The 15,577-nt window shown below is 42.9% G+C and overlaps 1 protein-coding gene across 2 annotated transcripts in view; it reads right to left on the bottom strand.

Moving 5' to 3' along the window:
* Nucleotides 1-754: 754 nt before the first annotated feature.
* APBB1IP (amyloid beta precursor protein binding family B member 1 interacting protein) overlaps nt 755-15,577 on the bottom strand; it is a 111,580-nt gene continuing 96,757 nt past the window's right edge. For both annotated transcript variants that reach the window (XM_032848956.1, XM_032848955.1), the window contains 4 exons: nt 12,271-12,369; nt 11,587-11,692; nt 3,748-3,851; nt 755-1,403 (listed from right to left, as the gene is read on the bottom strand). In XM_032848956.1, coding sequence (XP_032704847.1) covers nt 894-1,403; nt 3,748-3,851; nt 11,587-11,692; nt 12,271-12,369 — 819 coding nt within the window. In that variant the 3' untranslated portion in view covers nt 755-893. The remainder of the gene's footprint in view (nt 1,404-3,747; nt 3,852-11,586; nt 11,693-12,270; nt 12,370-15,577) is intronic.

The raw sequence follows: 15,577 nt of genomic DNA, 5'->3' as shown, positions 1-15,577 counted from the left end.
ACATCTCACTCCTTGTTCAGTGGGAAGCCTGTTTCTCCCTCTTTCACTCCCCCTGCTTGTATTCCCTCTCTCGCTGATTCACTCTCTCTGTCAAATAAATATAAAAATAAAAAAATCTTAAAAAAAATTTTCTGAGATAAAACATTCCAGGTTAAAGAATATAAATGACTGCCTTTTCCTGTCTCTAAGTTTTAAGTTATAGGATACTTACAACGGTGTTATAACAGAGAAGCCCCAAACTCTACACGTCTCTTTTCTTCATTACTATGCTATTTGACCACTGGAAAACCAAAACAATGGATGTCCGGGACCCCCATCCATCAAGCCATTGTCTCGAAGAAACTGAATTCACTCTACCTCTCCTGTTTTTCCCTCTTTCCATTTTTTTTCGGAAAATTCTGAAGGTCTTTGGGGGTGGAGATGGAAAATATCTCGAAGATTAACAACACTTTAGATGGCCCACGACTTTGAAAGCTATTTTAAAAGGTCAAGTATATTATAACATGGATATCGCAGTAGATTTGTTTTTAGAAATATTTTTAGAAATAGCGTCTTCAAGAAAAAAATAAACTTTATTAATTTGATGCTTCTGAACATATTAAAATGAATGAACATAAAAACATTTTTTAGTTAACTTGGAAGGGAAAATGAATTCACAGAAGTGGAAACAGTGAAGATATGTACATTTAGGCAGATTCTTAAACTTCTGTGTTAGGTTAATGGTTATGAATGTGTTTGAGCTACAGTGAGTGAGACATTTTACATAATTTCTCGTCTGAATGTGTTGATATTTTACCGAAAATGAACAAGATGTCACAAAAATAGAGTAGTAAAAATGCACTTGAGGTTAGAAAAGATTATGCCCATCACAAGAAGATATTTATCCGTTTTCCTTAGGACATGTTGCCTCTTTTCTTTTGCAAAGCTTTCATTAGATCGGACATGAAATCTTGCTCTCCGCTGCCTCCCCCGCCGGGCGGTCCCGGGTTCTCTTTCCTCTTCGGGGGAGCAGGAGGCCTTTTAACGCCAGCGGGGGGCGGCTTCGGGGCCTCGGGTGCAGGTGCAGGTGGGGGAGGAGGCGGGGGCGGTAACTGAGAGCCCGCATCCCCTGCAAACGACGGCGGTGGCGGAGGCACGAAGTCCGGGGGCCCGTCGTTAAAATCAGGGGGCGGCGGAGGGAGCTCGTCCTCCTCCAGGGGCGGCGGCGGCGGGGGTGGTGGCAGAGAGTCGTCGGGCGCGGCAGGGAAGCCTCCGCTCCGGCCTTTGGCCCTGGGCACTGTCGCGGGGCTGCCGCAGACGTCTGAAGACCGTCGCACGGGAGGGGGAGGTGGCAGGCTGGACTTGGGCAGCTGGTGGGCCCTGGGCGCTCCTGGGTCGTGGTTACCAAGCGCTGGCTTCTTGTCCTTCAACAGAGCAACCACAGCATGACATTTCCACTGAAAGGCGAGATCTGCCTCCTGAGGGGTGGGGGGAGCCTCCATTGCTCAGGCCCTGAGACCACAGGCGGTTCACCAGCTAGCTCCTCTTTGCTCTGCCTTAGGAGAATGACTCCAAATGGCCCTTAACGTTATTACTGATAATAACATTCTTTAAGGCTTATCTACTATGTTTTCTTAAGTAAATGGAACAGGAGGTTTTTACCTACCCTAAGCTCAGTCTAAGGAAATTCAAAACGGAAGCAAAATGGCTCTCCTGGAATTCCCACTCATGCCTTGGTTCCCAACACAAGCCAGCCCCAGTCCTGGGCATGTGCAGCCCTAACATTTTTCTTGGTCTGAGGAGCAGGTATCTATGAAATTACTTTGCTTCTGTATCATACCTCCGGTGGCAGAGAGGTGATTAAGAAGCTTCCCCAAATCTTCCCCAAATCTCCTGGCTTAGATGTCCTCCTTTGATTAGTACAAGGAAGATGGAAGGGAAAAATTAAACGGGAGTTTTCACTAGGTTACCGGTAACCTTTGTACAAATCTGGGCACAAAGAATAACTCTCCTAGCAGACCTGTTCTGCCTTCTCTTGCATCAGTGATTGCTGGCCTGCTGAGTACAAACGTGCTGCTCCCCAGGACTGTGAGCTACCAGGGAGAAGCCAATTATGTGCTTTTCTCCTTCGGCATGACAACTTCAAGGGAGGTGGTGGGTGGACGGAGAAGGCACACACCGAGTCCACAATCTTAGATTTACTTTTTGTTAAACTGTGTGACAGTCAGCTGTCAGGAATAAAATGAGCATCACAGGCTTAGTTATTATCTAATGCCTCAAGGTTATGATGATATCAAATGAGCCAGGTGTGTGCCTGGGTTTGAAAGAGGAAAGTCATGCAGCCGGTGTTGTGGTGGAAACCACAACACCAGACTTGCTCAGAGGCTGAAGAGGCAAAGTCCTCCTTCTGCCAACAGTGGAACAGATAACAGTAACTTACATTTATATAATGCAACTTCCTCAGGAATTTCAGGCAGCTTAGCTGAATCCCTCTGTTTTAGTGATAATTATCATTGCAATTTACAATTTATCAAGTTTTTTTTTGCTTAACAACCTCTTACCACTGACGATTAAATTTAGAAGTGACGTTTTGTTTTGTTTTTCTCCTACAAAGTGCCTTATGATTGAGTTTCTGTTTTATTCAGTTTATTTGCTTGGCAAGATGAGCTAGTTGACTAGTGATGACTTTAAAAAAAATTCTCAACCGGCCGTTTGGGAATTGATGTTCACACAAAGCTAAGTCATTTCTATTCTGGGATCCTTTCATTGCTTTCAGTATTTTCGAGTGTTTCTCTTAAGTTGCTTCACAGGAACCATAGAAATAATAAGAACGGACGGCTCAGTGCCTGATGTCGGACTTGAGAAGCTCGTAAGAATATTAGAGAAACACAACTTTCAATGGTCTACAACGGTTTTCAAAAATTATAACAATTTCAATAAATACAAGATTTAATTCCTCTCTCCATAGGCTGATAGACAAGTGAAAGGGGGGAGTGAAGTGAAAAATTATGGAAGGTACAATTATTCAAGGCTGCTTGAATCACACATGGAAAATATTCAACGGAATAGTCAGTTGATATGTTCCCAATTAGACTAGTAACTAGATTTTAACTTTCAGCTACAATTTTCAGATTAAATAAGTCTTCATTAATCTCCTCTACTGAAGAAAAAGTTACGGAGAATGTTATATCAATTTGGCTATTATTTTAAAATGTGCTTTCTTCTCCATCACCCTGAGGATGTAAGTAGAACATTAACAGAGAAATATAAAATGCACATTTTCTAATAGAACCTTTTTAGTAGTCATCTAATCTGGTTTTGGGGCTTAGTCAGCATTTAATATAGGGCTTCTGATTAACCGGTTGCTCTAATTTATTCAGAAAAAGATAAGTAAAAATCCCAAAGACTTAAAACTCAGGGTCTACTTTCAAAATGCTAAAACCACTTGTCTAAACCAAGAAAATCTCTTCAGCCAAAATCAGTGTAGCTAAATTAAAACTATTTACCAAGCAAAAGTATTAAAAAATTTTTTTTTACATTTTCCTGGAGCAATGTGATAACAGTTGGCTTTAACTTTCTATTCTAGTCTGTGTAAGTGTAAGATAAAAAAAAAAAAGGCAATTACTTAAATGAAATTATAATGACTTCTTAGTTGTTGTAACTAGATTTTCTCTTTTCTCAGAGCAGTTACTGCACACTGCTAATGGTTTAGAATGTGGGCTTACCAGAAAGAGGCTGAGAATGATGTCAGTTCCTCTCTGGCCTTACCTTAGCTGTTTCTGCATGCCTCTGGGCTTCTTCGAGAACAGCACTTACAGAATGTACAGCCTGGGGGATCTGACCGTTGGCCTGAGTGGTGCCTGCTTTAAGCCCTGATAAGAGGGGAGAAAAACAAGAAGGGTGGGTAAGGCATATTCAACATTCTTGCAAGTTCATCTAAAAACATAAAGTAGTTTATATATTTCCAAAGCAAAAGACAAGGAGTCATAGGTACACAGGCCTTAACAGAAAATCTGACATTCTATGGCAATACTTCATGAAATTCAGCAAAGGTTCAGGAAAGTGAATGCTTTATATAGGCTACAACATCTCAATTAACTAGGGACCTAGAGAATAGTGTGTTCTTTTTCAAAAGACTTTTTTTTTTTTTTTCCTTTTTTTCTTTTGGAGAGGAAGAGTAGGGAAGGAGAGGCAGAGAAAGAACCTTAAACAGGTTTCAAGGTTTCACACCCAGCACAGAGCCCTATTAAGGGCTCTATCTCAACAACCCTGAGATCACGACCTGAGCTGAAATCGAAAGTCGGACACTTAACTAACTGGGCCACCAGGCATCCCTTAAAACCCCATGATAAGTGGAGAATAAACTCTGAAAAACTGTTTAAAAAATTCCTGTTGTTGAAGATTTTTCTGAAAAATATGATTCTAGTTCCATACTGTGCTGTGTACAGGAACAACTTTTGAACATTTTTCTCAACAGAACATATTATGGGCACAAAAATAGTAGACCGAGGGGACTGAGGAAAATGTGCAGACTTCTGAAATAACCTGGAATAGACTTTCTTCCAGAAAGTTCTGATAAGCACTTATTTTCCTGCCTTTTAGTTTACCCTTTGTCACAAAAGTGAGACTGAGGTTTCAGTTTTCAGGGAACCTGATAGATTTCTTCAGATGTACGTGGAATCTCTGTGGTTCCTTAGAGAACATCCTGGAAAGCATGGCCATCTCTCCACACACGAAAGCCATTTCTCCACACACGAAAGCCATTTCTCCAATGACCGAACTTCCACCCAGCCCACGATGACAGAGTGAACTCAGAGACTGCTTTAGCTATGCTCAATGCCAGCTGTTCTGTCAGATATTTATGAAATGACCTTTTACTTGTTTCTTCAAATATTTTTCCAATAGTTTGAGAAACTCATCCATCTACATAACAACTCAAAGAAGGCTGTTAAGAACTTGAGCTTGGCAAGAAGCAAGTGTTTGATAAGAGAATATTAATAGGGCCTCTAGTATCTCTCTACAAATTATTAAATACCAGATGGAAATCTGTACAGGACAGAAATTGGAAAACACATTAGCCGAGTGGTCAAAATGAATGTTTCCAATGAGGGGCAAATAGACACCATATGCCTCCTATCGTGATACCCTGTGAAGGACATGCAGCCCTCACGCAGGATTCCCGCCAAAAACACACTACCTGAGATGAATCATAAGGAAACATCAGACACATCCAAACTGAGGGGTGTTCTATAAAATAAATGGTCCTTGTTCTTAAAAAGTGTTAGTGTCCTGACAGAGAAAGGCTGGGGGAATATTCCAGATGAAGGGGGACTAAGGAGACATGATAAGTAAATGCCACACACAATCCCGGACAGAGTCTGTGCCAGGGAAACCCGTGGCTATTGAAGGCACTGCTGGGACAACCGGCAGAACTGGAACACGGGCTGCGGTTTAGATAATATTAATATGAAATTCTCCAGATTTGATAATTGTACTATGGTTAGTAAGAGAATAGTCTTGATTTTAGGAACCACAAAGGCAAGACTGGAGGGGAAACGTGTGTGATGTAGTCAGTCTACTCTGAAGGGGTTTGGAAAGCACATGTCTGTGGACAGGATATGGAAAAGTGGGAGTTGGGAGATAGAAGTAAAACAAATATGACAAATCCTCAGTATTGGTGATCTGGGAAAAGGGTTCATTGTGCTGTTCTTAACAACTTTTCTGTGTGTTTGAAGTGACTTCAGGATAAAGATATTTGTGTCCATTTATGCGGTTGAAATATTAGAACAGGCTATAACCACGTTCTCTATTGCCAGTTTTTTCTTACAAAATCCATGTTCCTCATTCAGCAAGGACAGCCACCTCCTTGTTCTGAGCGGACCTTCCCTTTCCCTCCTCAGGACCTTCCCTTTCCCTCCTCAGCTCGCCTTAGCTGTGCTGTCAGAACCTACTTGATGTGACCGGTAAATGTGCATTTCTCTAGCTCTAAGGCTCATTAAACGGCTCTAATTAGCCATAGCTTTGTTCTGGAGGTCAGGAAGCAACAAGTCTAAGCATCTTAAAGTCTTAGGATGTTTATACTTAGGATTTTCTTATACATATTCAAATCCTTTCTTTATATATAAACACTTGTACAAAGCAAACAGAAACTGAAGCTGAATCCTGAAGACCATTTGGAGAAATTCCTTTAAAGGGCACAAATGTATTTTCTTTTTGCTTCTTTTGCCCAAACACATACACAGGCTGATTTCTCACCAACACAGTGTGTGTTATTATGTTAACTATGATGTGCTGGTCTTTAATCTGTCTGTGAGAACAAATTAATAATAATAATAATAATAATATCCCAAATGTTCCAAGCTGCGGTCTTCCCATGTACCAGGAGATCCAATCTTTTCTGTGGGCTCTCTGCCCCATCCTGGGACAACCTAGGTATGTAGGTACTACTGACTTGGGTTCCAGGTTGTCTGGGTTCACTGTATTAACAGTCCCAGCCGTCAAGCAGCATATAGTCTTTCCCACTCTCTCTTTAGGAGTCCTCAGAGAAATTAGGGGTTGGAAGCTGATTGAACAAATATGAGCCCCAAATGCTTTATAGGACTCAAGTGCATTCTGAAAAGGGGACCAAGCCCCACACCCCTCATTCTTAACTCACACGGTTTGTGAAAGGCCAATTCTCCCACTTGACCGGGCAAGTCCGAGGGCAGCAACCTCTTGGGCACAGCGGGATCGTTAGGAATGGGCATGAAACAGAACCCTTCCAGAGCGTTTTCAGAGATGAGGCATTCTATTTGTACTAATATTTATAGCTCTGTGAAGAATGTAAGCCTAGAGAATCATTGGCGATCTTTGCCACCTTATGGAGACAGTGCCTAAGAAAGAGACCATATCTTGATGACATCACTTACAGTCCTGGATCTTGCTGTGCCTGAAAGCTGCCTACCCCTGGACCTCCTAGTTTTGTGCATTAATAAATCTCTCCCCCTCACTCTTTGTTGCTTAAACCAGACTGAGTTGGATTTCTGTCAATTGCCATGTGAAGAGTCCTGACTAAAAATAGTTGCTAAAGTCAAAGTGATTTAATAAGTGCTAAAAACAAAACAAAACAAAACCCCAAACAAAACCGTTTATGGCTGTTCTCTAATATGAAAAAAAAAAAGCTGTCATTTATCAAGAATAAATTACTTGTGAAGCACTTTGGATACAGAACAATGCCTCCATGTTTTTTCAGTTGGGAAGTCATAGCAGAAAAACCTCATGATGCCCTTTCGTGTCTAGAGGAGAAAACAGTTCTAAATTAATCAAACTGACTTATAAAGGACAATTCGTTGTAGACCTGAGGATAGGAAGGGCTTAGCCACATGAAAGAAAAAATATCACAGAGGGAACATCATCTGAAGTCCCTAAGAAAGGATGGTGTTTGGGGCTTTGAAGAACTAGGAAAAGCAAGTGGCCCATGAGCCAGGAACAGGACGAGACAGGTGATTAAAAGAAGTGGCAGGGCTGGGCAAGGCTCTTATTATGCAGGCTTGGTTGGCCTTGCTAAGGATTTGGGACTTTATCTAAGGTTAGTGGAAAGCTTCTGAAATGCTACCCATAGTGGAGAGATCACATTTGCATTTAGAAAGGTGACTCAGGGAGGGATAGAAGTCTGCAAATGTAGGGAATTGAGCTGGTATGCCACCACCACCGGAGGCCAAGTGAAAAATCATGGCGGCTTGGTTTTTGTGGGAACGGAGATGAACAGACCTCAACAGATTTGACCAATATTTAGAAGGTAGAATCAACAGGATTTGGGGGTGACTGGATTTGGAATGAGTGAGCTTTTCTTGCATGTGTCCTGCATGAGCTACTGGGCAGATGGTGATTATTATTAACAGAAACTTGAGAACAACAATAGAAGAGCAGGTTTGGAGGGTAAGATGATGATGCTGTGTCTGATGTATCCAAGTGGAGCCACTGGGCAGACAGTTGGATACATGGTTTTGGAGGTTTACAGAAAGTCTGGGTTGGATTTATAGATTTGTGGGTAGTCAGCACAAAAATGGTGCCATGAGTGGATTTAGACCACTTAGAGAGACAGTGTAACATGAGAACAGGGTTAGAATTGACTGGGTTGTGGGTAATTTAAGGTGGCATAGAAGAAGAGTTAGTAGAGGACATTAGAAATGACCAGAGAAGTTGGGGGTGGGATGGAAGACGTGGAGTGTGTGCTATTGAAAAGCCAATACAGGAGACTGTTTCGGGGAGGAGAGGTCAATCATGTTGATGCTGCTGAAAGGTCAGATAAGAAAATGGGTTTAGTTGCACAGAGGCGTTTAATTGCATAGAGGCCACTGGTGGAATTAGCAAGCCTTTTCCATGGGATATTAAAGGCAGAAACTTGCCTGAAATGAGTGGAAGAGTGAACGAGGGTAGAAAAGTGGAGGCAGCACATGCGGTCTACCCTTCAGAATAGTTTGCTTGTTGGGGGGGGGGCAGTAGCTGGAGGGAGATGTAGAATTATAGGAGGGTTTTAAAACTTATTTGTTTGAAGGGGACAATGTTGATGAGAAGGACCCCGTAGAGCAGAAGAGAAAGTAGAAAAGGATGGTATGATAAGCATCTGTCTAGTCTTTGTCCTGAGTCCCTAGCACAGAACTTCTAAAACTCCTGGTATTTCCAGAATGACTGGAATGTCTTTGCTATTCAATGAAACCCTAGGATCCCATCTGAGTATATGCTAACAAGATGGCTTGGCATGTGGGTTGGCTACCAGAAACACTAACAGGTGATTAGAGGGTTGGGGGCTGTGAGCTAAACCAACCTCTGGGGAGGGCGCTGAAATCAGTCATGTGGTTGATGAGAGGACAAAGCAGCTCTGCAGCCAGGGCCCTCCTCGACCTTGCCCTGTGTGACTCTTTATTTGGCTGGCCCTGATCTGTATCCTTTATAATAAAATAATAATAATAATAATAATAATAATAGCACTTTCCTGAGTACTGTGAGTCATTCTGGTGATGTGTTGAATCTGAAGGGGTAGTGGGAACACCTAAAATTGTAGGCAGTAGGTCAGAAGTATGGCTGGCATATGAAGAAAGGCAGCCTTGTTGGGGATGGTCCCATTGGCCTGTGTGGTCTGAGCTAACTCCATTGGTGGGCATCAGAGTGATACTGCAGAAGATCGACTGGTGTCCGAATAGGGGACCAGAGCAGGCATGGAAGGACTGGCCCTTGTTAGGGAGTAACACAAGGGACGCAGGCTGGGATGGATACAGATGCAGGTAAGTTGTCGGGTTTCGTGGTGGGAAGTCAAAGGAGTTCCCACTTGATAGTTCCATTTTCTTTGCTGAGAGTGAAGGATTTGGGGGTTGGAAGACTGAGGAGAGTGAAGAACATGTGAAACAGTGAGAGAACCTAGGAATTACATTGACAGGAACAGGTTTTCTCAATGTTATTGACATCTGGGACTGGTAAATTCTTTATTGTGTGGGGAGCTGTCATTTTAGGACAGGCGGCATGCTTAGCCTCTACCCATTAGATATCATAAGCATTTCCCCCAAGGTGTGACAACCAAAACTGTTTGTAAGCATTGCAAAATCTTCCCTAGGGGGCAAGGTCACCCTCAGCTGAGAGCCGCTAGTCTCGGGAACCGTAGTAAGATCAGTGGGTGGTATTAAGGGCCCAGTTGTGGGTGACATCCAGAGCTCTGTGGTGGAATCACTTGCTTGGTCTTTTTGGCACCAGCCCCCATCCTGAAGCTACCAGGGGGCCCTGGCAGGAGCCGCCTCATTGGCATAACAAAGACACGATCCTTCAGGAAATTCCTTGGGCTCTTGAGGCTGTGTCTGGAACTGAGGCCAAAGACCGGATATTTTTCTCATTGAACCACAGAGACAGTCTGTGATCTGAATGAGCAAAATGAATACAGCTGATGCCACAGATGACCCCCTGAGCATCTGACTGGATATGGCTCTTCCTGGCTGCTGACCACGAAGCCCAAACTCCCTGACGGATACTTAGTCAGCCAGAGCCAGGCTATGAAACCTGTCTGGGTGACAGTGTGTCTGTCAGTATATACTAGCTGCTTCCTTCTGGGAAATGGCTGAGATGTCAATGCTTGTGAAAAATAACTACAACTGTTAGCTGGTAAGAAGCAGAGCTATTTGCTAAAGTCAGTGACCCCAATTTTAGAGAAAAATGCTCAGAAGAAAAAATTCTTTGGTTGTCTGGAAAGGAAAGGCATCTTATTGTTCCCTCAAATCAAAAGACTTAGAGCCTTACAGGCTCACCCTTAGTAAGACCTGAGGCCACGGGATCTGCCTCAGAAATAGCCCAGGAGCCTTTACTGGAAAAGAGTCCCGTGCTCCTGGGAAAGATGTCCCAGGTGGTCTCAGGATGCCTCATCCCAAAGAAGGACTCCATCTTGGGAAGCGGAAAACTGACAGTCTGGAACTCCAAGTGGTGTTTGACTCCCAAGCTGAAGACTGATAGAATTAGGAAACCCAACCCCCAACCAAATTCAGCAACCCTTCATTTAGTAACTCAATAAATATTTACTATATGCCTGGCTTGTAAACTCCGGGAACACAATGTGCAACATGATGAGATGGTCCTTTGTCTTTTGGAGACTTAGAGTCCAGTGGAGAAAACAGGCACCAAACATGTTCATAAATACATAAAATAATTACAAATTGTGGTAAGTGCTCTGCAGAAAACAGTTTTATTCAGCAAAATGTCAGAAGCTCACTGCACACAGTGCAGCCCATCTGGTCACATCCAGTGAAAACCTCTTCAGGTGTTGGGTCAAATCTGCCATATTGCACCTTCTATACTTTCAAGCAGCTTTGACCCTTTCAGCAGCAAAGACTATATATACTGGCCTTTGATATGGCCATTCTCTAACACTGAAGGACAATGGCCAGAACTTTCCTGCTATAAATGGTTCCAGTTCTTCCAATCATTATTTATCATAAAGACAAGGTGTTTGAATTACAGCTCAGCCACGAGACACTCACTTATCCCAGCTTCAGAATTTCTTCAGCTGTGGAGTGTGGATAATAATCTATACTTTGCAGGGTTGGTGTAGGAACCAGAAATAGTCTATGTAAAATGATGCCTTGTACATACTTCATCTCTCAAAGTTCTGTCCTTCTCAAAATTACAAATAAGAAGCTGTTATGTTACCATGGAATGTGATGTCCCAGATTGAGTACAAGGCTCTGGCCATGATACCATGAGGCAAAACACCAGGGAATGATCTCGTCCTTTGTGTGGGCTGTCTGCTGGGTGCTAATGGAGCTTTGGACACCTTTATACTCTGTTGAGACACAGTATTCTACTAGCTCAGCCTACACCGGCGATCACCATCTAATCCACAAGCCTATCATGAGAAAGTGGTTGAAACTTTGCTGAGAATCACATTTATAAATGTTGGTTATAAATGCTGAAGCTGTATAGTATTATTGTTCAACATTATAAATGTTGAAGCTTTGCTAAGAATCTATTCATAAAGAAACATACAGGTGTGTGAGGAGATCGTGAGCCAACAAAGTTCTGTTTTTATCAAATGTGTTGGGTAAGTTTGAACATGAACTCTAAGCTTGTCAGGATTTCCTTGCATGGTACCTGTAGTAGGTGGGGCCGCGCTGGCAGGGCCCAGGTTTGTCCACCGGGAGGCGAGCCCGGCCCGCGCCACAGCCCGCTGATAGTTATCATAGAGAGTCTTGCCATACTGGGGAGAAAACACAGAAGAAGCAAGAAAGAAATCCATTTATCCAAATCTCGCACCCAACTGCAATATACATATTGAGGGAAAAAAGTACTTTCTAAATACTCTTTTTACTTCTTTCCTGAGCTGTTTTTTAGTTTATTTCAGTAAAAAATCCACAGATTGCTTTCTCGTGGTAAATGACTTGCCAGATTAGCAGAGTCAGTTAATACTTCTACTAGATATCAGAGGAGGGCTTTCGCCTCTCAGTTCTGATTACGTGGGTCTCCACGGATATCTACCACAGGTTATGTGTTGTGTTTCTTAATTACATACTATGAGTAAATAAAGCTCTCGATAAGTAAATAAAGATCTGAGAAACCTCACAGGAGAGTAAACCCTTGATTCTCAGGTCGTTGGAGAGGTCTGTGTTTCCATCACTCTCACCTATTAAAAAAGCCCTGTGGGCAAGTAAAGAAGTCGGCATCGCAGCACTGACCAGCCAAGGATGGGTCAGCCGTTTGCAAGTAGCACAGAGCCTGCGCCCAGGTCAGGACGCTGGTGTGCAGTTCAAGACAGGGTGAGTCCAAATGCTCTCTCACCTTGGCAATCCTTATTCCCATGACCCATTGGTTTAGGGTCCTTGCGTCGTCACAGCAGAGGTATTTGATGTACTGGGACTCCTTCTGAATTTGGGGATGCTAGAAAAAAGTAATTTCAAAGACCATTTATAAATTATTTATTAGGATAGTTTGAATTTTTTCTTTTCTTTTTTTTTTTAAAGATTTTATTTATTTATTTGACAGACAGAGATCACAAGTAGGCAGAGAGGCAGGCAGAGAGAGAGAGAGAGAGAAGGAAGCAGGCTCCCCGCCGAGCAGAGCCCGATGAGGGGCTCGATCCCAGGACCCTGAGACCATGACCTGAGCCGAAAGCAGAGGCTTTAACCCACTGAGCCACCCAGGCACCCCTAGTTTGAATTTTTTTAAAAAACTTAATGTATATGATTTCCTGAGATAGTGGAAAATCGCTGGTAGCAATTTTAGGACTAGGAATAGGGGTATTTTTATATTTTATTTTATTATTTTTTAAAGATTTTATTTATTTGAGAGAGAGAGAGAAATGAGGGGCAGAAGGAGAGGGAATCTCAAGCAAACTCCCCATTTCCCCAATGAGTGTGGAGCCTAATGCAGGGCTTCACCTCATGAAGAATAGGGGTACTTTTAAATGTACTAAATTTTGAAAGGACTTAAGAAACCTGTGACATGATTTGTTATAAGCACTTCTTACTATATTAGCAATAATAATTTTCTCTTCTGCTTTTTTAGCTTTTGAAAGCATCCATATACACCATGTCTCCTTTCCCACAAGAAATCCGAATCGTCTCTCCATTCAGATAAAGGACCCTACATGATGTAATTCTTATGTCACAGAATTAATGTTCTGTGACTCCCAGTCAGACTCAGGGGTATTTCTGTTATGAGGAATTCAGGTTTCTCCCATTCTTTTTTTTTTTTTTTTTTTTTTTAAGATTTTATTTATTTATTTGACAGACAAGGGACCACAAGTAGGCAGAGAGGCAGGCAGAGAGAGAGGAGAGAGGAAGGGAAGCAGGCTCCCTGCCGAGCAGAGAGCCCGATGTGGGGCTCCATCCCAGGACCTTGGGACCACGACCTGAGCTGAAGGCAGAGAGGCATTAACCCACTGAGCCACCCAGGCACCCCCCCGGTTTCTCCCATTCTTAATTGTCTTTTCTTTTACAAACTGGCCATTATGGCCTCTGGAAGGATGGCCCAGAGAAGAAATACTTGGTCTATTCTCAAGTGGCAATGGCTTAAGGTACTACACTAGGATTTGGCCTTCCAGGAGCTCACATTCAGAGAGAGGAGTGATGCCCGCAGGTATGAAGAAGAAAGATACTGGGCCCCTCTTTCTTAATCCTCATTGTCCTTGTAATTTCTTTTGGGCGTTTCTTTCATAGACTGTGCTCCATGAGGGTGGGACAAATGTCTGAAACATGTCCTGCTGAATTCCCCCATGTCAGCGCATGCCTGGTGTGTGATCAGTATTCTGGTCCAGAGCTGGAAATACTTGTTGAAGGAAATAAACAAGAGCAAGATTTCCTGTTCAGCCAAAAGTCTTATGGCTATGAAATGAGCGGCAGGCAACAAAATCTAGATTCTAAGACTTGTGCCACGTGTATTTTCATGGGTTGTTATCATTTTTAAAAAAGATTTATTTATTTGAGAGAGAGAGAGAGAGCACTCCCAAGTTGGGGGAGGAGAGGGAGAGAGAGAAGCAGACTTCCCACTGAGCATGAAGCCCAAGGCAGGATTCCATCCCAGGATTCTGAGATCATGACCTGAGCTGAAAACAAGAGTTGGAGGCTTAACTGCCCGAGACACCCAGGTGCCCCAGGTCATTATAATTTTTAGTAATTATCCTATAGAATAATTACAACCATAACCATTGTGTGTGCACGTGTGTGTGTGTGTGTGTGTGTAAGACCAACTCCTTTGCCTCTACCTCTCAGAGGGGCTTGCTAACCCTGCTAGAATGGGGATGAACGGGTGGGGAAGTGGAACGCCAAGAGAGTGGGAGCCGTGTTCGGGGGCAGGAAAGGAGCGGAGCTGGCAGTCCTCTTCTACAGTATCGCACAGACCTTCGCTTTTGCTTTCGGCTCCATCACTGACCATCAAGAAAATGGCTATTTTCAAAGTTGACCTAAGCGAAGGGCGTTGTGCTTTCGAACGTCAGTCTGAGCCTGAGAAGCAGCATCTGGATGGTCACCCCGCTGATCTGTCCCACAACTCACGGCTGTCACTGCCCAGAGAGGATAACAAGACTCTTACAGACTCTAAGAGTGTGATGAGGGTTTAGTAAGTCTTGGCTTTACAAATAAGAAAACTGAGGCCCAGAGAAATTACTATATATTTTACGCCATGGTCCACCAGTGTCTTGGGGGGTCTCTTGTCCTGCTACTGAGAATTTCTGTATTTACATTAAGCTATTAGGGCAGAATTCCAAACTTTAAAGGTAACAGAAAAATTCAGAAATTGTAAAGAATTCTTCCTTTTGGCCTTTTGACCCAGTAGAGGAAAGACCACCTTCATACTTTTCTCTGTAAACGGACTGTTCTCTTTGTTTAGGTCCTTACGCTGAGAATTTGCCTCCGTATCACTTGAAGAATGGTCTTCGGTTTTCCGAGGGCAACAACACCTGGCCCACGGGCGTTGCATGTAGTTCTTCATTATGGCCAGCAGATGGCAGCATACACTTCTGAATGGCTGCTGCACCGTTTCCCTTTACTGGGTGGGGTTCAATGCTTCCTGATTAATTCTGAATGTCAGATTTTAGCTTTATTATTACTGTAACCCCAGTGATCATCCTCTGTGGAGGCCTTTGAAAAGGAAACTCTCTATCAACGCAGATAATGTGGCCCAACAGCAAAAGTGGGTTTGTAACATTAATTAACTAGAAGGTCATATTGATGACAAGTGACTTATTTCCTAGAGGGAATGTAACATTCCACAGATGCCTGCAGCACTCCCTCCGACAACAGAATCCACAAAGCCAAACCAAAGTTCTTGTTATTTGATACCAGAAACACAGCTCCCTGACTTACAACAGCATTCTTGTTGACGGTCATGTAAGAGGAGCAAACACGGGTCTCTTCAGCAACTTAATGTTTATAATTTTTCTCAGAAAGCAGCTGTTATTTTTTTTTTTTATTCCTGAGAAATCTTAAAAGTTAACACTGTTACCTTGGGCTTGGTATATTAAAATATTTTTCGTTCGTTTTTTGGTTCATGCCATGTGAGAGCCAGTTTCCAAGAGCAGACTATATGTCACACTGTGCTTGCGATGAGGTGTGCAAATCAGCTGTCTGTGTAGACGCTCCCATTTAAA

The sequence above is a fragment of the Lontra canadensis genome, unplaced genomic scaffold (genome assembly GCF_010015895.1).
Source record: "Lontra canadensis isolate GAN:19392208 unplaced genomic scaffold, GSC_riverotter_1.0 scaffold215, whole genome shotgun sequence".
NCBI classification, from domain to species: domain Eukaryota; kingdom Metazoa; phylum Chordata; class Mammalia; order Carnivora; family Mustelidae; genus Lontra; species Lontra canadensis.
Note: the sequence above shows the minus strand (reverse complement) of the source record. Positions and strands in the feature narration are given on the sequence as shown.